Source organism: Equus asinus, chromosome 21 (genome assembly GCF_041296235.1).
Source record: "Equus asinus isolate D_3611 breed Donkey chromosome 21, EquAss-T2T_v2, whole genome shotgun sequence".
Classification (NCBI taxonomy): domain Eukaryota; kingdom Metazoa; phylum Chordata; class Mammalia; order Perissodactyla; family Equidae; genus Equus; species Equus asinus.
Genome location: NC_091810.1, coordinates 36,905,744 through 36,931,179, shown reverse-complemented (window position 1 = coordinate 36,931,179; position 25,436 = coordinate 36,905,744). Strand labels below are relative to the sequence as shown.

Genomic DNA, 25,436 nt, shown 5'->3' with positions numbered 1-25,436 from the left:
AAAACAAATAGCAAAATCAGAGACATAAGTCCTACCTCATCAGTAGTTACATTAAATGTAAATAGACTAAACGTTATTTGGCAGGCAGAAGTGAACAGAGTGAATTAAAAAAAAATCGTGATCTAGGGCCAGCCCGGTGGCATAGTAGTTAAGTTCATGCACATGGCTTCGGTGGCCCAGGGTTCTCGGGTTTGCTGGTTCAAATCCCGGGCACAGACCTACACACCCCTTATTAAGCCATGCTGTGGCAGGTGTCCCACATATAAAGTAGAGGAAGATGGGCATGGATGTAAGCTCAGGGCTAATCCTCCTCCTCAAAAAAAATCATGATCCAACAATATGCTGTCAGTAAGAGGCATACTTCAGATTCAACGTCAGAAATAAGTTGAAAGTTAATGGAAAGATAGACCATGCAAACAGTAGTCAGAAGAGAGTTAGACTGGCCAGCCCTGGTGGCCTAGTGGTTAAGTTCGGTGCACTCCACTTTGGTGGCCCGGGTTTGGTTCCCTCGTACAGGGCTTTCTAAATGTTGGTTTTCATTCTGACTACATTGGAGGACCACTAAGGGGTTTAATCAGACCAGGTAACATTTGTGATTTAAAATATCACTGGTTACTGTATGTGGGTGGGGAAGTGGAATACACAGAGGGGAGCACAGTGCTGTTTAGATCAAAGACCAGAGGACAGTGGCCGGCCGGTAGTGTAGTGGTTAAGTTTGTGCACTCTGTTTTGGTGGCCTGGGGCTCACAGTTTGGATGCCAGGGATGGACCTATGCACCACTCATCAAGCCATGCTGTGGGAGGCATCACACATATAAGGTAGAGAAAGATGGGCACAGATGTTAGCTCAGGGCCAACCTTCCTCAGCAAAAATAGGAGAATTGGCAGATGTTAGCTCAGGCCAGTCTTCCTCAAAAAAAAGAAGACTGGAGGACAGTGATGGGGAAGATGATAAAAGCTCACATTTACAAAGTAATTTGCACTGTTCTAAGCATTTTATGTATGTTCATTAGTCCTCCCAACAACCTCTGAGGTGGGTACTATTACTTTACCCATTTGTAGGTCAGGAAACTGAAGTAAAGGCTAGTAAGTGACAGGGCTGGGATTTGAACACAGCCGGTCTGGCTCCAGAGGTTTGTGCTTTTAACTGCTAGGCACCATTGCCTTAGCAAACTAAGTTCTTTCGTCTGTGTCTCCCACCATTCATGCATCCACATTAGCTGCAATGAAGCAGCAAGAAACTGTCGACCCCTGTTTAGCTTTTCTTCCCTCTGCTTCACCCTCCATCCACCATCTCCTGAGCTCTCTGCAGGGTCCTTGAGAGCATGTCTTCAGTCTAGTTTCCCCCATCTTCATCACACAGGAACTTCCTGCCTCACTCTGACTTTTGCATCAGCCCTTGAGGACCACTTTCCCCCCTTTACATAAGTCGATGCTCACTCATGCCAGAGTGACCTTTTGCATCATGTTTCTTCCTTGCTTAAGATCTTGGTTGGGTTCTCCCTGGCTTGCATGGTAGAGCTTAAACTGCAAAGCATGGGCCCTGATTCTCTGCAGGGGGAACCCCAGCCAATCTCCTCTGCTACTCCCCTGCCTTTCATTGCTTACAGGGAGGAGTGTATCTTCAGCAGTTTGAGCACAAGACTCCTTAAGAGTTAGGCTCACAATGTAAAATAGTCAGTTGCTCTTTGGCGTATATATCTTTCCTGCGAGTTGAATTGGTGAGAGCTGGGGCCGTTGCAGCTGACATTTCTAGTGCATATATTTTCTTTTTATTTCTTTTGCTAACATTGAGTGTTTGCTATGTGCTCAGAACTGAGTGCTTTCCATGGATTAGTTCATTTAATCTTCACAACAACACTATAAAATATAGGTCCTGTTAACTGTATTTTACAGATGAGGAAACTGAAGTTCAGAGAGGTTCAATAACTTAACCATGTTCACGTAGCTAGTAAGAGGAAGAATAGGGGACTTGAATCCAAGTAGTTTGACTGCAGAACTGCTCTTAGTTACTGAACTGCACACACTAGCAAAAGAGAATTGGCCAATATGCATGTTAGACAATCAGACCCTGAAACATGAAATTTTACTGGAAACTCCCACTAGGAATAGGATCGTGTGTTCAAGGGAAGCCTTCTCACCCTTGAACTTCTGTCTCACTGGGCATACCCAATTCTAGAGGATGACTGTATGTCATTAAATGACATAAAGGAACAATTGTAACTCTGCAGTTATGATCCATCAAACAACATTTAACACATAGTCATTTGCTGCTTCCTATCTGTCAAGTTAGATGTTATTAGGCTCTGTCACTAGAGGAGAAAACAAGACAAATGTGGAACTTAGTTTAGCGGGAAGAGATTAAGGCCCACAGAGCTAGATGGATACTTAGAAACAGAGGATGGTGCTGTGTGACAAGGCTAAGCCAGTGCTCTGAGAACATGTAACAGGGTCCTGCCTAGCCAAGTCTCCAAGGAAGTGAGATTGAGGCTGAGACACAATGAAGTGAAGCAACAAGCCAGGTACAGATCTGGCGGAAGCAAGATCCAGGCAGATGGAATAGCAAGTGCCAGGGTACTGTGATAGGAGAGAGCATGGTGTGCTCTAGGAACAAAACAAAGACCAGAGGGGCAAGCTGCAGAGATCTAGTGGGGAGAGAGGCAAGTCCAGGTTATTCAGGGCCTTGTGGGCGAGGTCAGGGATCTTAGTTTTTAATGTTTTAACTGGAAGCTACAGAAGAGTTCCAAATGCCAGTCATTACTTCACAGACATGCAGTGAGAGCTCACTTCTCAGGATCTGTGCCAGGTAAGACAAGGGGTCTGCCATCAGACAGGGCTTCAGAGATGTCCACTTATAAATTACCATCCATACATGATAAATCAGTGAGTGAAGGACTATAATGGAGGTATGAATGGTGTAAGTGAGAGCAAAGCAGAAAGGCCATTGGAGCTGGTTCTTGTTGAATGGTGGGAACTCCAGAAAGAAGAAGGAAAAGCTTTCCCTGCTACAGGAACTCTTCTGGTCAAGAGGTAGGATTGTGGGAGAACACAGCAGGTTCTGAGAAGGCTGAGACAGTCTTGAGACTGGAGCAGGTTGACTCAGACTGGAGAGATGGGAAGAGCCAGAATGCTAGGGCCTTGCTTACAGAGAGGTAGGTCAGGGGTCCAAGCCCCACTTTGGAGCCAGCAGAGGTCTTCAGGGAGAGAAACGGCATCATTGCTTTGTAGGTCGGTGGCTTTGGCAGCAGAGTGGAGAAGGCTAAAGAAGGTAGAAACTCTGGACGTGTTAGGAGATCTGTCGTGGTGTGTAGAGGCCAGCAGGCCCTGAGCTCTGGGCATTGGCAGTGGGAGTGTCATGGAGGCGCAAGATTCTGGCAGAGTTTCTGGAAGAATGTTGGGAATTGCCTGGGCTTGTGAGCCCAACAGGCCTGGGTTCAAATTTTGACTCTGCCACTTCCTAGCTTGTTAGATCTCAGTGTCTGTGTGCCTTAGTTTCCTGATCAATACAATGGGGATGCATAACTCATCTCACAGGTTGTGGGATGATGTTGAGTGTGTACTTCCTAGGGCCTTCCAGGGCTTTGCATGTATTAATTTTCTGTCTGTCTGTCTGTCTTTCTGTCTTCCTTCCTTCCTTCCTTCCTTCCTCCCTCCCTCCCTCCCTCTCTCCCTCTCTCTCTTCCTCCTTTCTTCCTTCCCTCCTTCGTTCCTTTCCTCCCTCCCTGAGCTAACATCTGTGCCAATCTTCCTCTATTTTATGTGGGATTCCACCACAGCATGGCTGACGACTGGTGCTAGGTCTGCATGCGGGATCCAAACCTGTGAACCCGGGCCTGCTGAAGCAGATAGCGTGAATTTAACCACTATGCCACCAGGCCAGCCCCTGTATTAACTTTCTTAATCTTTCTACCTTGTGAAGTGCCAGGTAAATTAGGTATTGTGATCATCACCATTTGACAGATGAAGAGACTGAAGTTCAAAGCATTATAGAACTTGCCCAAGGTCTCATTGGATTCAGAGTGGTAGGGAGTGACTCACTGTTAGCCACTCTGCTTAAGTACCTGTGATACAGAATAACTAATTGAGGATGGGGAAAGGGCAGCCCTTTGAAGAGATGACACCTGAGCCACGACCTGATGTGTAAGAATGCACCAAGCCTGGGTGAGAGATCTTTCTGGGTCTAAGGAGAGAGTGGAGGTCATTGTGCCTGGGGCAGAGTGGGCCAAGGAGAGAGGAGCAGGGAATAAGAGAACATAGTGAGAGGGCGATGAGGGAGCTAGATGAACATCTGGCAGGGCTTTGGGGGTTACGGTAAAGGCTGGGATTCTGCTCTGAGACGAGTGGGTAGCCACTGGAGAAATGTTAACAGTAATGACGGGATCTGTGGAGGACTTCAGAGATTCACCGTGGCAGCTATATGGAAGCAGTTGTAGAGCACTTAGGAGACTCTTCCATAGTCCATCAGAAGGTGGTGGTGTCAGGCTCTTAGAGCAGTGGCCTAGATAACAGAGAGAACTGGACAGGTTTTAGAGTAGAGCTGACTAGACCCGCTGGTGGCCTGGATGTGATGAGGGAAAGAAGAGTCAGAGATGATATCTGGGTTTTTAGTTTGAGCAATTGGGGGCATGAGTGCTATCATTTACCCAAAAAGGTTTTTGGGGGTGGGGAACAGGACAGAGTGGGAAGTGAAGTTCTCTTGGGCACGCTTGTTCCATTTGAGATGTATATAAGCCATCCAGATGGGAATGTCTAGTAGGCAGTTGGATATGTGAGTCTAGACAGCTCGGGAGCCATCTGGTCTAGAGATGGAAACGTGGGAGTCATTGGCATGTAGACGTTTGGGACTGTGGGAGAAGGGAGACACCTGGGATACTGCAAAGGTGAAATGCTTTGCTACAACCCTCAACTTTTGTTGTTGGGTACAGACCTCCGAATGGGGATAGCAGCACCAAAGTAATTGAATACGTTCGCTCCTGTTCAGGGTCTGGTTTCAAGGAGAGAGCCTTCATTCCTTCTGTGATTGTGGAGTTTCTGCACACATGTGCTCACGTGCCCATGTACTTAAACCCAATCTCTCCTACTGTGCAGGCCTGGGGTCTCCAAAGTATACAATGGCCTAGATGTGGATGCTGGACCACTTCATAATTGGGAGATCGGGGTGACCTGAATCCTGAGAAAGATTTAGGGCTTACATGCAATAAAATTCATTCTTTCAAATTAGTTCAGAGTCCATGGGGTCAAGTACAGTTTTAAAACTTTTCATTATTTTGAAGTATATAGTGGTTTAAGTTGCATATTTAAAGTGTATCTTGTAAACATTTTTTTTTTGTTAATTCAGTAGGAACTCGTTTTTATCAACTCTTTTATTTTCTGTTGTCAATCAAGCTTTACATTTGGGCAAGTTCCATATATTAATTTGTACATGGGCTGATTGTGAACGTTAGCTTTAAAAATATTCAGAAACCTACATACTGTCTCTCACAAAAAATATTTCATTTTCTCTGTTGCCACAACATTCCACACTCTTTTCCTGTTGCTAGGGCTTCTGGAATGTCCCAGTGCAGAAAAAGGTTATAGAACTCCTTTATCTTTTTTTCTGCTGAAGAAGACATTTAAATTATTTTGTATCCTCTGGCTTACTTCCAAATATGGATATCTGAAAATAAAGAATTTAGAAAGCTAAAATTAAAGTTTCTGTAGATTTTCATAACAGGAACTTGATTTCATAGGGAGGCATCAACTGGATTTAAGTATACCATCTTTCTTTCCACAGGAATTGTGTGTGTGTGCACGCACACATATGCAGGCTTTTTAGGGAGGTGTGATATGCTAGTGAGAAGATTAAGAACTGAACTCGCAAATAGTGCAAACCTGAGTTTGAGTCCTGGTTATGCTTTCTTGCTGGGTGATGTTAGAAAGTTCACATGTCCATCAGTAAAATGAGTGTTATATTGTACCATATAAATGAACCATATAAAAAGTGCTTAGTACCGGTCCTGGCACATAGTAGTCTCTCTGTAAATGCCAACTGTTTATCATTATGATTAGCATCATTACTGTCATCATCAGTTGCAGATGATCTGAAGTTTTGAGGCAATTGAACTTTTTACAGAAGTATAGATTCCTAATCCCTTACAGAATGACCCCTACTCTCTCAGTTTTATTAGTGTTTCTAAGTCTCACAAAAGGATCAAAGGAATCAAAGCAAAGAAAGAACAGTTTTCTATATAAATATCATTGTGGTCAATTGAATTCTTATTACTTAAAAGGATTGGTATAGTTTTTAATTTTTTTAGATTGCACTATTTATAAAAGGGTCAGGGGGCTAGTCCCCAGAAATATCTCATATCTGGCAAAGTCATATATTTTAAACAGCATTGTTTGATATTGAGTGCTGTGGGAAACCACAAAAACCAGCACATGGCAGAGGCCTAAATCTAAAATGAGACCTCTTAATTTAATGCTGTTTTAACTACTGTTTAATGAATAAAACTAATTGAGTTGATTCATTAATCAAACTGTTGATTTGATATTCATAGGAATTTCATGCTTTCCAGTTGTAAATTATGAATGTTACACTGTTTCTGGAATTCAGATTTTCCTTTTTAATTGTCCTGTATTGGAGGTGTTTAGCACAGGTATATATGGAATTTAAAGTAGTTTAACGTAAACTACTTTAAATTTTTTTAAATTTATTTTTTAATTTACTTTCTTTCTTTTCTTTTCTTTTTTTGGTGAGGAAGATTGTCCCTGAGTAACATCTGTGCCAATCTTGCTCTGTTTTTGTGTGTGGGACGCCACCACAGCATGGCTTGATGAGTGGTGTGTAGGTCCATGGCCAGGATCCAGACCCACACACCCCCAGCCACTGAAGTGGAGTGCATGAACTTAACCACTCCACTACCAGGCAGGCTCCTAAATTTTTATTTTTATTAATGAAATGTCATGGCAAGAAACTGTAGCCATAGAAAATGGCTTATTACATGTTGATCATTGTATGGATATAACCTTTCTCTTTCCCCCACATGTACTATTTTTAACTCAATGTGGGCATGCTCTCAAGGAAAATAGCACATTGTTTGGCTCTTACTTTTCATTAAATTATTAAGCTTAGTCACAGAAGTCAGCAGTCTACTAGAAGCTTCTTATGTTTGTCTAATCAGTTTATGCAGCCAAAGGTGTTCAGCCCTGACATTCTAACTTATTGAAGTTGGAATCTGGAAGGAATTTCTAGAAATCATATTCCTCTGGTCTTCAAGGGCCCAAATTCAAGCCATCATTATGAGTCAGAATCAGATCTCAGCTCTTGACTTAGACAAAGTACTTCATCTCTCTGTGGATCAGTTTCCTCCTCTTTAGAGTGAGGTCATACTGATATCTGCCTCAGCGGATGCGAGGATAGAATGACATCATAGCACATAGAAACTGCTCAATGCTGCTACCACATCCCAGAATCAGGTTGGTCCCTGGTATATTTCAGATTTATAGCTAGCTATCTGTGAAGTTCAGTGTAATAGAAACTGTTTAAGAAAATCTGAGCTATAACCTTGTGTAGACATTAGATCAGTAATTTGATATTTTAGAGATTATCATTACTTGACATCTCCTCTGGGCATTTTCTTTTTCCTTTAAAACCACTAAGAACACCCAAGCTGGAGAAAGTGTGAAGTTAAATTTTACAGGAAAGAAAGCAGATGCTAATTAGCTTTTTGGATCTGTTTTCCCCTCCTTTAAACTTGGTATTTGGTCTACCAAAATATTTGCCTAATTGAAATGTGCTAATTATCTGTCCATTGCAGATATTCCAGGTAGTGCATAGTGTAAAATACTTGTTTAAAATCACCAATTTTGAAATATTTAAAAGATTTAGATTCTGGATCTGAACTGTTAGCTCTGTTCCCTGCATTGTTGTTAATAATTAATTGTTCATGGTAGGACTTTTTAGTTAACCATATATTATCAGCTATCAAGTTACTTTCAGTTTTCATGTCTATGCAGATAGTTTCGTTTCACATTTGTGTTTTAAGTTAACTTCTTACTATAAAAAATCCAACTTGTATCTTACCCTATTCTAGTAGCCGAGATTAATATATGAAATACTGTGTGTGTACTGAGGTTCCATCTGTCCACTTGCATCAGTATGTAAGCAAAAGGACTAGAAGTTGTTGTGACCTGAAAAAAGAGTATAAAAATAATTTTCTTTGTATTACATGCTGATGAAACCAGCAGTTTTACTCTTCAGTGAAACCTCTGCTTCCTTTCTTAACTGTTCCATAGAACTCAGAGACCAGATGGCCGGAATAGAATGCATAGTTAAACAAATAAAACCATTAGATGGTTCAGCTTTGTGAATTGCTAAGCATTGTATGTGGTTGCAGATTCTTCCCCATAACCCTTGGTAAAGTTCATCTAAAGTTGCTTTCTTGTGTGAATATATTCGTTGTTTGTATTTTAATAGATTTGTCTATTTGTCCTCATGCTAATGATTTTTGGTGCGTTTTATTTTAACCCTTTGTAATAGGTGTTTCTGTAAGCCTGACTGATTTGCTTTCTCTCTTAATAGTCATGATGTGCCACATCAGTTACTTTTAACCTAGAGTAACATTTGTCCTGGTGCACCTCATCAAAAGGCAGCTCCTCTAGAAAGTATCACCACCCTAAATGGTTTCGTGTTCATCAGAACCAGATGAGCGAGTGATGCTTTCTTTCTCTGTTGCAGACATGCCAATATTTGGTCTCTGTCCCGCCCACGATGATTTCTACTTGGTGGTGTGTAACGACTGTAATCAGGTTGTCAAACCGCAGGCATTTCAATCACATTATGGTAAGTGCTTAACCATTTAAAAATCATTATTAGAGGGTACAGGGTAAAGCAGGGTTAAACTGAAGGCCAGTGACATCACAGGCAGGATATAATATCCCTCCCCCTGTCAGGAAGCAGGCTTTCTAATTCGTCGAATGGGTTAATGCCTGTCAGATGTTGGGGTTTTTTTTCTGAATTTTATTGTAAGTGATGTGCATTTTCTGATTTTTATTGAAATTAGACAGGGAAAAATGTATTTTATAAAATTGCTTTTGAAATATTGCGTCAGTATAGTAAAAGGTTTGTTTCCTTCTAGATCCCATGGCTGTGAATTTAGTGGATGGCAAAGCTATACATAACATACAAAGTATGGAGACATGGCTGTTTTAAAGGAAATGTGACTTTGAAACTTCCAGGTTGTTCAGTAGTTCTAAGTCTGTCTTGATCTATGTTCTAATTTATGAATATGGTGAAGCTCTGACATTTTCCCCATCAAAATGCACATGTACTTAGAAGGAGGCATTGTGACTTCAGGGGTTCCATGAACCCCTAAGCCATCCCTGGGCTTCTAGGCGTCAAGCTTGTTATCTGGGTGTTTAATTGTGGAAGAATCCAAATAAGATTTTGGATAGCATTTAGGTAGTATTGTCATAATGCTACCTAAAGTGTTTAAGATAAAATTCTGATCATAAAACTTAGTTTTATAGCCAGTTCAATAACAACTCAGAAGTATTTGAGTGCCCACCTTGTTTCAGGCACTGGAGATGTAATATGGGTCCTACCTCCATGGAATTTAAAATCTAGCTGGAAAGGCAGGCAAAACTAAATAGACATATTTTCTAAATAACTGCAAGTTGTTCCCTCACTACTACAAATGCAAACCTGAGATAGAATGTTTAAGCAAAACCTCTGAGGAAGGGACCCTGGTGACCTGAGTCCTAAGTGATTAGAGGGAGCCACCCAAGTGACAATCTAGAATAAGAGCACTTGATGCAGAGGGAGGAGCTGGTGCCCAGGCCTGCAGAAGGCCACTGTGGCTGGAGGTAGTTAATAAAGGGAAGTAAAAACTGGAGAAGTCTGGCCTTGTAGGCAGGGATCTTGATCAGGCACAGCCTTGTAGGGCCAAGTAAGAAGAAGTTTGGGAGCATTGAAGGGTTTATGTAAGGGAGTAAGACAGGCCCAGCCAGCCCTGGGGGTCTAGTGGTTAAGATTTGGCGCTCTCACTTCCCCAGCACAGGTTCATTTTCCGGTCAGGGAACACCACCAACTGTCTGTCTGTTGTCATAGTGTGGCGACTGCGTGTTGCTTGATGCTGAAAGCTATGCCACCGGTATTTCAAATACCAGCAGCATCACCCATGGTGGACAGGTTTCAGCGGAGCTTCCCGACTAAGGCAGACTAGGAAGAAGGGCCTGGCTACCCACTTATGAAAATATTGGCTATGAAAACCCTATGAATGGCACTGTTATCTGATACAGCGCCGGAAGGTGAGAGGATGGCACAAAAAGATCAGGCAGTGTTCCTGTCTGCTGTACACAGGGTCGCTAGGAGTCAGAATCCACTCAACTAATAACACTAATAACAATGCAGGCCCATCTCACTGGTTGATTTGCTGAGAATAGATTGTGGGAGAAGAGTAGAAGCAGGGAGAATAGTTCAGAGGCAAGAGATAGTAGACTAAGGCTGAGTTGGGGCAGGAGAGCTGGAGACCACATAGCTTTGAGATCCATTTTTAAACCTAGAACCTCCAGGACTTGCTGTCGGGACAGCAGTTGTTTTAAGAGTCACACCATCATAATCAACCTTCCACCATTTTTTCCAAAGGAATTAATCTTTTATGTAATCATAAAAAGGTTCTGGGTGAGAACCTGGGGTAGGCACCAAAGTGAGTACAAAGATGAATAAGATATTGTCTCCCTGCTTCAGACTCTCAGACGCAGGGCCAGCCCAGTGGCTGAGTAGTTAAGTTCGCTTCCCAGGGTTTCGCTGGTTTGGATCCTGGGCGTGGACATGGCACCACTCATCAAGCCATGCTGAGGTGCCATCCCACATGCCATAACTAGAAGGACCCACAACTAAAAATACACAACTATGTACCGAGGGGCTTTGGGGAGAAAAAGGAAAAATAAAATCTTTAAAAAAAAAAGGAACAATTCTCAGAGGCTAGTATTAGAAAAGGCAGTTAGTCAATTGCTAAGTATTTTGGAGTTAAGGATTTTGAAGCCAGACTAGATTGGATTTAAATTTAAACTTGCAGGAACCATAGGTTAGTTCTTTGCCTTGAGCAAGTTTTTCAACCTCGGCTTCCTTATAATGTGGGAATGTTATAATGTGGGGATGGTAATAGCAACCTCCAGTGAGGAATAAATGAAATAACATGAGTAAAACCCCTCATACGATGCCTGATATATACTAGGTATGAGAGAGGTAAAGGTACAGCTGTAGATTCAGGAAGGCACGTGTGTAAAGTCATAAAACAGTCCAAAGTCTTAAGACTAAGGAATACAGATTGCTTCTTGATGAGTAACTTAGAGAGGGCTTCTTAGAGAAAGTAGCCTTCATGTTTGGCTATTCTAAAGAGTATAATGAATTCTTTTTCCCATGTGCAAATTTTTTCCCTCAACTTTTGTCATTTATGTCCATTGTGGAAAATGCAGAAAATACTTTTTAAAAATCACCTATAATCCCCTAAAATGGAAAGTGTTTTGATGGAGATAGACAGGGCCGCCACATACAGCTGCACAGTTTGTGCACTGAACAGCCATATTTGGTGGCCACACGTTGGCAACAGGGGTGACGTGAGCAAGTGCAGAGGCAGGAAATTCCAGGCTGTCTGGAATGTACTGCACAGAGTCTCCATTGGTCAGAGCTGATGTGCTCATGTGTGGATGAGCTGTGTGCAGAGGCAGGCTGGGACTAGCTCAGAGAGCCTCAGTGCTCATCAGGCACCCCTGGCCTTGATGTGGAGGTGGAGACCTGCTGCAGGTTTTTTAGCGCCAGAGTGACGTGTCTTAGTGGTCTTCCAGATGGTCATGGGCAAAGTAGATTGGAAGGGGATGAGAGAGGAAACAGCAGTGTGAAAATAGCTGCATTTTGGGTCAAGCCCACTTAAAGGTGTTACCTTCCTCAGGCAGAAAGGGGCCCTCTTGGTCTTCTCTTTGAGAAACACTTCATTCAGTTGTTTCAGACATTTTATGGAGATGATTATCTTCCTCTGTCTCTCTCTTAGAATGTCGGTGTATTGGGAGTGGGGAGGATGTCTTAAAATTCTGTTTCTACCCTTTTTCTCTACCAGTACCTAGCACACACTGGTGTCTTCTAATAAGATACTTGTTGAGTGACAAAGGAATTGTGGTAACTTCAGATGTGGAAATAAGAAGGTGTGAATGTAAGATTCACATACGCAAATGCCTTCTGTGGCTAGGCTAGAGATGCAACAGATAAAACCACTGGGTGAGGAGGCTTTGGTCCATCTAGTGGCAAGAGAAATATTAAAGCTGTGTAAGAGAGAAGAGAATCCCTGGCAGAAAGATGAGGGCCAAGTGCTTTGAGAGAGGGATTTGGCTGGGCAGTGTGGAAGGAGTTCCCTGTTTGAGGCAGCAGCCAAGGAGAAGTCTGATGGAATAAACAGGAGGTTTGGAGTTGCGTAGGTGTGTGGGGTTGGGGGCAACTGCATTAAGTGGAGGGAGGCAGCACGTGATGGCCCTGGAGTGGTTTGGGAGTGACACTTACTCACCTGGAGGGAAGGAGAAGTGGGCAGAGTCCTCACGATGAAGAACCATTCCCAGTGCTGCTAGTGTCTCTTGTGTCTTTGGGGACAGGGGATGTAACAAGAAAAAGTACTTTTGGAACCCATTCTTTTTTTTTTTTAATAATTCCAGAAGGCCCATTCTTACATATTTGTTTTCTAGAGTTAACACCAAAAAGAGGTTTTCAAATTCAAAATCTTTTTCAGTGGCCATTACAGTCTGTTTATTACTGTATTAGGAAGAACCCATACTTGCCAGGGTAGGGCTTCTCCTTTCTTATCATTTGATGAAATTGGTGAAAATGTGTGGGCAGTCTTTTATGAATTCATGTATTGTTGATATTCATCTGTGACTTTTATGAACAAATGAGCAGTTGCTGCAAAATCCAATAGGCAGTTCTTTTAAAACCACTGCTGCCAGGACAGAGAAGGAAGCTACAATGGCAGCAAGGCTTGTAAGTCAGTTAGTGGTGGTGATACTACTCTTCTGAATTGATGAGCATCAGATAATACTTATCATGAGTAGTGGGGCTGGCCCCGTGGCCAAGTGGTTAAGTTCGCGCGCTCCGCTGCAGGCGGCCCAGTGTTTCGTTGGTTCGAATCCTGGGCACGGACGTGGCACTGCTCATCAAACCACACTGAGGCAGCGTCCCACATGCCACAACTAGAAGGACCCACAACGAAGAATATACAACTATGTACCGGGGGGGCTTTGGGGACAAAAAGGAAAAAATTTAAAAAATTTAAAAAAATATTATCATGAGTAGTAAGGGACCATATACTGTTAGCCGAGCTGCCTTTTTGAGAGATGACAGTTACCGAAGCTTTCCATCTGAGTGGTGGTGGTGAGTGTTGTAGTGTCGTTTTGGTATCTCTAGTTTCTCGTAGTCTGATTGCTTTCGTAGTGTAGATGGCTTTCCTTCTTGGAATCTGCATAGTAGTACCATGCTTTCTTAGTGTTGTTTTAATGTTTTGAAATAATCCAACATGCCTCATATTTCTCTTTAGTTATTCAGTATTTTTAAGATCAAGATGTTTCTTACTGTTAATTTCAGATTTAAAAATATAATTTGAATCAGTGAATCCCAAACTTGCTGTGCATCTGAATCAAAGGGGAGCTTTCTAGGTGGGCTGCTTCCAAGAGCCCACTCCAGAGCAGCTGCATGGGAATCTCCAGGGATAGGACCCAGGAATCTGCATTCTAAACAGCTCCCTGAGCTGATTCTGACCCGCAGGCTGGCCAGGATGCCTTGCACTCTCAGCAGATCCATCCGCTCTGTCAGGGCTGCTGTTTTGTATTCCCGGTGCCCAGCATGGTGACTGACACAGATTGGCACTCAGAGATTTGTTGAGTTTAGCAAGGATGGCATGAAAGGAAGCCCCTATTTTTTTAAACTGATTTTTAACTTTTTGTAATATGTGCTGGAAATGTCACATTAATTGCCTCTAAAACGTTAAGTATGAAGGAGAACTGAGATGGTGACGTTCCCTAGGGCCGGAAGCACCTTTGTTTTGAGGCTGTTTACCAGGTTGGGAATCTCAGGTGATCACTTAGTTAGTAATACATGTGTTGGTCAGAAACTAGCTGCTGAGCGGCATAAAATGTGTAGTCCTGTTTACGTACATTTACTATGGATCTGAACAGGTGGGATGAGCTGATGACTTGGGGGGGCCTCTAGGCTTGTGTGTGGAAGGAGCTTCCCAGGTGACTGCTCTGTGCTCTGCTGCTGCTCTTTGACTTGGCTTGTGAAGAATACCTTAATTCCTCTCAGCCTGTCCTACGCAGACACAGGGAAGGGGGGGTGATCTTACCTTGATGAAATAAATGAGTGACGTTAATTCAGCTCAGCTCAGACAGGTGCCAAATTTAGAATCTCTGCAATTAACTGAAACCCTGCCTGAATGTCAGCTGTTGAATGTTTGCCCCAGATTAGTTAGGCTGCACCTACTTGGTCATCTTTGGCTTAGCCATGAGTCCCCGAGCAAGGAGGCTTCTGTGGTCACGTGTGCCTCTGCCAACTTTTCCCAGTTTTAATCAGTTGGGTTCCATCTTTATGATTGCTTACTTAATTCCACTTAATATTTTTCTTTAAATCAAACCAGTTTTATTTAAATAAATCTTTTACAAAGAAAACCTTACTCGAATCATCAACAAACTAGTGTTGTTTGCTATAGATAGTAAGTGTAAAAATGAATATAGTAAAAAGATGATTGAATTCTTTATTGATGGTCTTGCCACTGCCAGGTCTGAGCCCTGAGGCCTGCTTCCTTTGTTAGAAAGGAGACTGGCACATTTTAGGCAAGTGTTATCCGCATGGTAGTGTGATGTTATCAGAAGAATTGAAAGAGATTTGGAAAAGGAGTAAGTTTTCACTTTCGATTTAATGTTATTAATGATGGGAAATGATACCCACCCCATGTTTGGGAAACACCAGCTCAAGCTATTGGATTTGGTTTCCTCTGATATTTAGGGAGCTATCTCCTGAGGCCAACCCTACCCCCTAGGAACTGCCATACCTAGGAAGCAGAATTCTCCAATCTCATGTTCATCTGCAAAAGGATCACAAATAAATACTCTACTGTTTATCAATTGGTACTGTATACTGACCTCCTACCAGTTGTTTTAAATGGCGTCTGACTCTGAGCTCAGTGTAAAACATCTACCCTTCTCTCAGACCTCAGAGGTTCACAGATGGGGATGTCATAAATCTGGCTTTTCCATAACTTTGTGAAAGTAGCTTTAGCAGAAACACGTCCATGGTCTTAAGCTTTCTCCACTTGGAGATATTATGAATCCTGTAACGTTAACGGCCACACAACATTGCTTGGACTTAATGTTCCTTGAAGTGCACTGAGGTGGTTTGGATTCTTTTTGATGCCAGCATAAATTATATTTTTCTAAAATGTCGTTTTCATCAGAGGATGGGTAAACAGAAATTACTCATACTTTTTTGAGCTAATTAATTGATTTCAAAGAACATTAGTGTAAGAGCAATATGAGTCTTACGTATGAGATCTGATGGGCTGGTTCTGGCAAAAATGCTGATTCCCATGTTGACAATACTTCACATAATTGTGACCAGTGATTGCCATCGTATAATTAATCTACATCACAAAGCAGAGGTTTTGCTGTTTAATAAAGAACACCCTCCACCTTTTGCGATATGATTGACTTGGACATGGAAAGTAACAGCAGCAGGTATTTTGAATGAGTTATTTTATTTGGCTATTAAGTAACTTTGTTTTTGGATAAAGCAAAAATGTTTCTTTTTTCTCTCCAATGCGCTAGCTAAATTTGGCCGCTAAATTTTTATAATCTGGGCCTTTTTCTACTTTGAAACTTTCAGTGATAGTTAATCTTTTTAGGATAAACATTCAATTAAAAGTCCACAAGCTAATGATAATTTCTAATAGTGCTTGATGATTCACAAAGCATTTTTGCTTGTATTGTCTCATTTCCTATTCTTAGCCACCCACTGAATGGATGGTTTTATTCCTAGTTTACAGATCAAACTCCTAAATTAAATTTCATTCACACAGTTAAAATGTACCAGGCTGGGTTTTCTGGCTACTCATAATCTATTTCTCTTATGTATAATAAGGATGTATAGAGTTAAACCTAGAGAAAGTATAACTAATTCCACATGTCACAAAACTATCATTAGTGACAGATGTTCTAGGTCAGGTAGAATTTTAAGTTTGCTTAGAGTAGCTGGGTCAGCAGTGTAAACCCATTACCTCAGAGAGAACGTTCAGTAATTCGAAGACGTAATGATAGTAGGTGGATATTTGATTTAGCATAGTCATTGGATTTCTCGTCAGCCTGTTCTCCTCTTTTATTTAACCCTAATCATAGTAGCTATCTACAGCCAAGCTCCTCCCCTTTTTGTTCCAGCCCCATAACATTTTGTAGCTTCATTAGAGAATTGGTTGGCGTAGTTATTTCGGCAGTCAGTTTAAGGATTGAAACTTGTTGCAGAGCTAAGACACATGCCAGGCTTTCTCCCGCAGTCGAGGGCTGAGCCAGAGAAAGGTGCTAACCGTAGCAGGCACATCACAATGTGAACGCTGTCAAGGTGGACATTAGTTTAGCTCTCGAAGGACATTCCAAGTTGACCATTTTGACCTAAGCTTCTTGTCATTGAATAGTATGATGTAAAATAAATGTAGTGAATTCACTTATTCTTTGCCACAAGCCAAATAGTGCTAGTTAAAATTTTCAAATAACTTCAGTAGCATCAGATAAAGGACCACTCTGTCCCTAGCTAATAAAATTTTATCTTTTATCTTTTTTTATATAATAAGCAGATATCTTTAAGTGGTGTTGTTTATGCCATTTGTAAAAAGCAAGATTTTAATTTCTAGTTATAAGATGTATTGATTTTTCCTCATACTGATATCTGTCCCTTTATTAATGTCTGTGCCTTGGGGACTTAAAAAAATAAACTGGCAATGATATTATTCATTCATTTAACAAATATTTATTGAGTACCTACTTTCTGTTCTAGGTGTTGTTCTCCAGTGAACTAGAAAAGCAATATCTCTTTCATGCAGGTTAGGGAGGGTGGAACAAGAAAGACACAATCAGGTAAAATAAAATTGTTTCAAGTAGTGATAAATGCTAGGAATAATATGAGAGAGAATGACTGGGACAAGACACTTTAAAGAAGGCCAGTCAAGGAAAGCCACTCTGAGGTGTTGATATTTAAGCTCAGTGAGGAAAAAGAGCCAGCCGTTTGAAGATCTGGAAGACCAATGTTCAACACAGAGAGAAGAGCAAGTACAATGATCAGGAAGGAACTTGGCAGAAAGGCCAGTGAAGAGGTGGAAGAGCAGTATGCAAGTGAGGAGAAGGGTCAGGATTGAGGTTGGAGAAAGGGGGCTGGGGCCACATGATGCTGGGCCCTGCAAACCATGAAAGGATTAGGATTGGACAGTGCCGGCAATGCAAAGTCACTGGAGGATTTTGAGCAGCGAGGTGTGGATCTGATTTATGGTTGCTCTGTGGAGCATAGGGGCAAGAGTGGAAGCAGGGGCACCAGTTAGTGGGCTGTTTTGTATTAGTCCAGGTGAGAGCTGGATCAGGAGAGAAAGCTTAGATTAAGATTGCAGCAGGGGGCCAGCCTCGTGGCCAAGTGGTTAAGTTCAAATGCTCCACTTCGGAGGCCCATGGTTTACACCAGTTCGGCCCCTGAGCATGGACATGGCACCGCTCATCAAGCAATGCTGAGGTGGTGTCCCACATAGCACAGCCAGAAGGACCTACAACTAGAATATACAACTATGTACTTGGGAGGCTTTGGGGAGAAGAAGAAGAAAAAGAAGATTGGCAACAGATGTTAGCTCAGGAGCCAATCTTAAGAAAACAAAAAAAGAATAACATATTTACATATAATCGTGTGGAATAAGTTTAAAAAAAAGGGATTGCAGCAGCAGAGGCTGAGAGCTGTGGACGCAGTTGAAATCTGCACAGAAGTAGAAAGCCAGCAGGGCCTGCTGATAGATAGACTGGGGGTGAGTGATAAGGGAAAAGAAGGAAGGAGGAATGACTTGTGGAGTTTTTGGCTTATGCAACTGGATGAATTTACCTAGTTAATGGATCATGGGTTTGTTCGTTTAATTTGTAAGAGGGCTTTTTTTCCAATGAGATGTACTGACCTGAATGAAAAGCCTTGATGTATTATATTCAGTCTTTAGACATTTTTGAAAGATTGTAGGGGTGGAAAATAGTGATTGCAGTGATGCCGAACTTTGGGATCATTTATTCTTTTCAGTTTTGTTTTTTTGGGTTTTTTTTAGTGGAACAGTAATCTAGTCCTGTAAGCCGGGAAACAACAGAGGATGTGTACACTTTCATGCTCTCATTTAGGTAACAAAAACTTACTGATTAAAAAACAAACACATGCATTTTGATTTTTTCATTATTAACATAGTAATATACATTGTAAAAGAAAAAATTAACCAACAACAGGAGGATAAATATGGATTCAGAATCGATGCAGCTCCTCCGTCTTACTCTTCAGGGCTACAGTTTAACATAGGCCCTTGAAGGTTTCTAGACCCAAGACAAAGTAATATTTGGCTGCTTACTTTTTGTTCCCTCATACACATGAAAAATTAGATTTGTTATAAATTTATTTTTTAACTTAATCTTATTTTTTCATGTTAATGCATATTACTCTACTTCCTTCTTTTTAAAGACTACCTGTTATTCCACTTTATTAATGTATTTAAGTTAGTTTAACCCATCCCCTATTGAGGGACATTTAGTTTTTCAGTTGCATTATCACAGCAGAGCTTTAAAGACCATTCTTCTTTGGGAATGTCTGTCAGTATTTCAGCATGTTGATTCTCCACGTGGAGTCTGGTCACAGCTGCCCTCCAGGTTAGTGCTACTATGATTTAATGAAGTACTGTAGCAGTTCTGATCTTTGTCACCAGAATAAGGCAGTGAAGATGGGAGTTTCTAGCAGCATCAGTAAATAAATAAATAGTTAATGTTACCAGTGCTACTCCGGATGTGTCTGCTACATATAGAAATCATTAGAGTGGCTGTACTTCAGATTTTAAAGGGGATGTTTCAGGATATAAATCCATATTTGTTGTATTTGCTAAAAGATGTTTTTCCTGACATTTATTTCACAAGACTAATTTGTGTGTTGACTAGTTAAGATACACACATACCTGCTCTTTCAACCCTGTTAAGCTGTGGTCTTACATATGACCAGAAGAGGGAGTTTTTATCGCTTCTTTATGCTGAAGCACCTGCTACCTGGCTGGGACAATTCCTTCCATGCATGTGCTAGTCCAAGCCCATAAAACAGACTGGTTTGGGGCAAGGAGGCAGTGGCTATGTCGAGCTGTTTCCTCCTTTATTCCACATGGTGTGTATAGAAATCCTCATCTTTAGATTTACTTCTACATTTTGTTTCTAAGACGACAGTTCTCAAATTCAACTTCAAAGATATTTTACACATTTCCCTCTTGTGTGTTTGAAAGTTAAAAACAGATCAGGGCAGGTAATTATCTCAATTTAAAATAAGTTAAAATACAAGCAGTAAGCCCCGAATCACACATGACAGAGATCTTGATTCGTAGTCTCCTAGGGTCAAAAAGAAACTCTGGAATGAAATTTGTTTCATTGCCTCTTAGGCTTGATATTTTTAAAAGATTGTTAGAACTCCTAATCCTCAAGATTTGTAGCGAGCTTTAGAAAGTTAAGATATTCTTTTGCCCAGAGTGTTTGATTCTTACTGTGCTCAGTTGTACTAGAATCTCAGTCAGCTTAGCCAAACAAGTGAAATGGGTGCCATAATCAGGATATACTTTTTTGATGTAATACCAGGATTTCATACTGTTTAAATTTTTCTTCAGCTCCCTTCACAGTGCATTTTTTATAACAAAAACTTGTTAAATCAGTTTCTTTATGGATTTTTTATTGACACATCAATATATTAAATATATACACCCATTATATATTGTTACATAGATACACAAATGTAATAATCTCAAACATGCTATTTTCAGTTCAGCCTACTTTTTTCTTGTTTCATTGGCTCTTTCTGCCTCCCCACCTTCTCCAACTGTTTATAGTCCCCTATGCTCTATAAACCATCTTTGTAACTTGGTGCATTCTTAGTACGTAACTTAGTGTACATCTCTCTTTTTTTTCCTAATGCTCATAATTCTATACAGGCACGTATAATCTTATGTTTTATTAGTAGGGGCTCTTGGTCATAGTTTTACAAGAAGTGGATGCTTATTATGCACACTTCTGCTTCTTTTCTACTTAGCAATACCACAAGGAAATTCATTCACAGCCCAGGATAATAGTAATCCCCACTTTTTAGTGGTCGCTTACTGTTCTAAGGTGCGGCTGTGTGGTAACTTCCTCAGCCAGGCCTTCTGTCTGTGGACATGCACTTTGTTTCCTGCTTTTTGCCTCTATGAGCAAAGCGGCAGTAACGACCCTGCTATATATGTCCTTAACTCCTGCTGGTTTTGTTTCTGTGGGATAAAGTCTCAGGAAGGGATTCCTGGGTCAAAAAGGATATTTATTTTGCATTGTCAATAGCTGCTACTAGATTGTTTTCCAGAAAGGCTGTAATATCTCTGCTAGCCATGTATGAGAGTGTCACCACCAGTGGTAGATGTTTTATTTTTTTAACTTCCATTTCTTTTTCTAAAGCCTCTTACACATACACACAAATGTGATTAATTGTAATTTGACTTGGAAATAAATTTCTCAAACAAGTTCACCCTTTTTACATGCCAGTGTAACATATCTTTCTGAGTTTTGAGCAATATTTAATGCTATGAGGCAGAGATCTTGCAGAACGAGGGATTTTTTAAAATATCCATTTAAACAATTACAGGCAGTTTTCCTGGCATCTACAGGAGATTTCTATTCGTTCTGTATGGAATTTACCTTAGGAAAGAAATCTAGTTCTGTCAGGCTGGGATTCCTCTCTGCAAAATGTGTAACCTCCTGGAGGATAACAGTTTTTGGTGAGATTAATTGCAGGGCTGGTGAAAAACTGTTTTATTGCTGATCTCATTATCCTCCTTGCATTTGGTGTGATTGGTCACCTTTTAACAGTGTGCACTTTGTGTATCAAATAATGACTGGGCTGAGGTCAGACCATGGTTAACACAAAGCCTATGTAAATCAGGCTGTGAGGTTATACTTTATTTGCCTGCCTTTGGACAATTGGAACAGCTGAAAAGGGGCACACACATGAAGCGTGGCTGAGCACTGAAGAGCCGTCCACCAAAAGATCAGATGATGCCAGCCAGAGGAAGGCTGCTGCGTGGTATTAGCCCCCAAGGTGAATTATCCCCATTTAAACTTCGTCTCCTACCTCTCCTAATCCGGCGTGAGTACCTAATGAGCGCTGGATAATAACATAGCAACATTTCTTCGTGAAGCTAATCTGATTCTGGATAGCAGACTGCCAGGCCCACAGCTGAATGAATTGCTTGGTATTTCCAAGTTTGAAAATACTTTCTCCCCCTTTCAAGTGCTCCTTGGCAGCAGGTAAGGAATGTTAAAGCTCCTGTAAGTGCCAATTAAGGCCAATTATAACTCGCCCAGCCTGCTGAGACAGTGAAGTGGAGTAGTAGAGACTTGTGCTCTTGTAAACTGGGGAACTGGCTACCACCGGTGACAGGAACACAGTATTTCCTAACTGCCAACAGCTTGTTTGCTGCCCTACAGAACACCAGATGACACCTCTACTGGCTTCTCAGGAATTTTATTTAGGAAATCCCAAGATTTGTTGGGAATTTCTCTGATTTCTCTAATAGAAACTGCTGTCTTTCTCTTACTCTTCCTTTCTTTCAAATGATGTCCACCATGCAGTTTCTCCTTGTTTCTAACCATAACAGCTCACAGTTATTGAGCATTTAAAATGTGCTAGGCACTGCATTACCTGTGACACTTTCTTTACTCCTCACCCCAGCCCCGTAGGTCGTATTAGCACTTCTTGGGGAGGACAAAGACTCTTGCCCAAGGCCACACAACTGAAAGTGCTGAGACTACCTCTGAACCCAAGTGGTTGCTTCCCCTCCTGGCTGCCCCTCCTGGCTGCGGCTGGTTTGCTTGTTTGCTGTGAGCAGGCTAATTCACAGAAGAATTTGTGTCAGTTCAGGACTCCCTTTGTGCAACCAGAGTAAAATTGATGAGTGCACACCATCCACACCACGACCAGTACCTATAATTTTTGGTCTGTAAGGCATGGGTGTTTTTCTATTAAAATGATATTTTAGTCTGTAGTCTTTTTTTAGTCTGTAGTCTGTTTATTTTTTCATAAGAAAAAAGAAATGTGACTATGTCCCCAGACCTACACACTTAAATATGAGCCATCGAGAGACTTAATATCAAAATAAACTTCTGTTTAGATAGGATATTGGGAAATGGTTTGAAGAAAATAATAATAATGCTTTCCAATGCTTTCCATACCAACAAAGTGGTATTTGCTTAAGTATTTTACTCAGGGTATTAAGAGAGGCATATGTGCGTGTTTGAAAGTTTAAGCAGGGGGCCAGCCCGGCGGTGCAGCGGTTAAGTTTGCACATTCCGCTTGAGCAGCCTGGGTTCGCCAGTTCGGGTCCTGGATATGGACCTATGCAGTGCTTGTCAAGCCATGCTGTGGCAGGCGTCCCACATATAAAGTAGAGGAATATGGGCCCAGATGTTAGCTCAGGGCCAGTCTTCCTCAGCAAAAAGAGCATTGGTGGTGGATGTTAGCTCAGGGCTAATCTTCCTCAAATAAATAAATAAGTAGATTTTAAAAGTTTAAGCAGTTTTTGTATATATTCTTACTGTGCAAAATTGTATTTTCCTGGCTTATGCTCTCGTTCATCCCTTTTTTGATGTCTTAAAAATAAGTTTAAATTGTTTCTCTCTTGTTTATGTAGGAAATTAAGTTAGATGTATGTATCATTTAAAAATGTTTGCTAAAATTAACCCTCGTTTTCATCAGGATTACAGAAAGATTTGGTTCCCGGAACTGTCATGGGTTGACTGGTTCTTGTAATGATTTTTTTCCCCACTTGCCCTCTCACCATCTACAAAGGGAACATTAGAAAGGCAAGCGTTTGTGCTGGGAGACCAGCAAGGACTCCGGTGTCTGCTCGGTGCAGTAGTGTGGAGCTGAGGCTTAGGCTGAGAAAGGGCCTCTTATCCCAGTTCTGTTCTGCAACTGATGACATCGAGACTCCTCAGCCGCCCTTTGGGGAGGGTGGTGGGTGCAGTTGAACAATGCTAAGACCTGTTGCAATCAGGTGCTACTGTAATGGAATTTTTTCTTCTAGCTTAAGAAAACCTTCAATGAATTAACCTAAAATTCTGGGTTTTGCTAATTAACTTTTGAAAGATTTGTTCATCCTGTGCTTCCAAGGCCTGCTGAGGCTCTTTCCTTGTGTTCTTCAGGTGTCTCTTAAGGACCACCATAGTTTTGCATTGTTTGAATGTGACTATAAGTAAATCTGGAAAAAAAAATAGGTTTCAGCAAACCATCTGTATCTTAATATTGCTGCCGTGGTTAGTATCTGAATGCTTGCTGTGAAAATAAAGCAGTGTGGCTCCTATTCTTTTGTTTTAGAATAAATGTAGAGTTTGTGTCTGCTCTAATAGAAGCCAATTCCTAAGCCTCACACCTCTTTCCCACCCCTTCAAAGCCAAATCTATTCCACACATGTAATTGATGACTTGTTGCCACATATTCTGTATGGGGTGATGGGATTCTGTAGAGGAATTTTCCCCCTCCTTTTTTTTTTTTTTTTTTTTCCTTTTTCTCCCCAAAGCCCCCCGGTACATAGTTGTGTATTCTTCGTTGTGGGTTCTTCTAGTTGTGGCATGTGGGACGCTGCCTCAGCGTGGTCTGATGAGCAGTGCCATGTCCGCGCCCAGGATTCGAACTAACGAAACACTGGGCCGCCTGCAGCGGAGCGCGCGAACTTAACCACTCGGCCACGGGGCCAGCCCCGTTCCCCCTCCTTTTGACATTTAAAAGTGTTCATTCTGAACTCTCAGGCCCCGAGTCTATTTATATGTGCAGCCTTATTATCCTACAACTCAAATCAGTTGGCCATTTTTTTCGATGTCTGACAGGAAGATTTGGGTATTGACAAGAGGGGGAGTAGGTCTGGGGGAGCTTAACAGGGCTGACATAGGGACACAGCCAGACCAGAAAGATGCCTTTTACAACGAGCCAATTAGAGAAGTTTTTGGATTAAAAGTATAAAGTTTTAGGGGCCAGCCCGGTGGCACAGCGGTTAAGTGCACATCTTCTGCTTCTCGGCAGCTCAGTGTTCACCGGTTTGGATGCTGGGTGTGGACATGGCACTGCTTGGCAAAAGCCATGCTGAGGTAGGTGTCCCACATATAAAGTAGAGGAAGATGGGCATGGATGTTAGCTCAGGGCCAGTCTTCCTCAAAAAAAAAAAAAAGGTATAAAGTCTTTTGGATAAAAGCTTTAGTCAGTCATCCAATGACTGAACACCAAACTGGACAATCAGGTGTATAGTCTTTTGAAATTAGACATTTTACAAATATTCACTGAAAATTGGTTAAGATTGTTCTTGCTAGATTTAGGAAGGAAAAGTAAACTTTTAAATTTTTAAAGATCATGGGGAAATAAAATGTGGAGAAAGGCTGCTGCTATTTATAGAAATGTATAACTTTAAAACAACTAGATCTATTGAGGCTTAAAATGTAAGCTGTATAATGAATCGTGTAAATTTTCTAATGTACCTGGTAGTAGCAGTGTTAGTTTAAAGGTATTCGGAAAAATGAGGATGTGAGTACTTCACATTTTAGCAGTTAAATTTATAAATTCCGTCTTCGCCGGTTTGGGCAAGTTGCCTTTCAAATAGAAGGATTAATTTACACCAGCCAGGACGCCTTGTATGACCATATTAGATGAAATTAGACTCCACCCCTTGTTTTCTGTTGATCTGCCAGGACCTTTGTAATTGAAGTGCTTTTTACAGTAGTAGCAAATGTTACATAAGACCAAACATGGAGCATATTTGGAGTTGGTGGGCAGACCCAAATCATGATGCAAGCCTGCAGTAGCAAGTGTGCAATGAAGCACAACCAAATCATGTGAATGGAAGGTAACAAGAAGCCGCTCCCGAACAGCCCTTCCTCCGCACCAGGGCTGAAAGCTCCACTGGGTAAGTTTTCTGAGGCAGTTTTTAGAGGCTGGCCTTGGCTCGGGGCCCAGTTCTGGATGAGCTTGCGGAAGGGTGGGTTAGGTCTTTGCTAACAGTAAATAGAACCAAGTGGAGCGGGAAGAGTTGGTGCAGGCCTCTTTCCTCCTGGCGTTTGTCCTGCCCTGCCGGCACGCCGGGAGCTGTGTGTCTCTGAAGTGGTGGAGG

At 41.6% G+C, this 25,436-nt stretch overlaps 1 protein-coding gene across 6 annotated transcripts in view; it reads left to right on the top strand.

Moving 5' to 3' along the window:
• The window catches only part of ATXN7 (ataxin 7), a 130,520-nt gene that overhangs the window by 71,209 nt on the left and 33,875 nt on the right, over positions 1-25,436 (top strand). For 4 of the 6 annotated variants that reach the window (XM_070492819.1, XM_070492820.1, XM_070492821.1 and 1 more), the window contains one exon: positions 8,720-8,824. The exons of 1 other annotated variant lie outside the window; for it this stretch is intronic. In XM_070492819.1, the coding sequence (XP_070348920.1) occupies positions 8,720-8,824 (105 nt within the window). Of the gene's footprint in view, positions 1-8,719; positions 8,825-25,040; positions 25,233-25,436 lie in introns of those variants that run through there. One more of the 6 variants, XM_070492824.1, reaches the window with a different exon arrangement.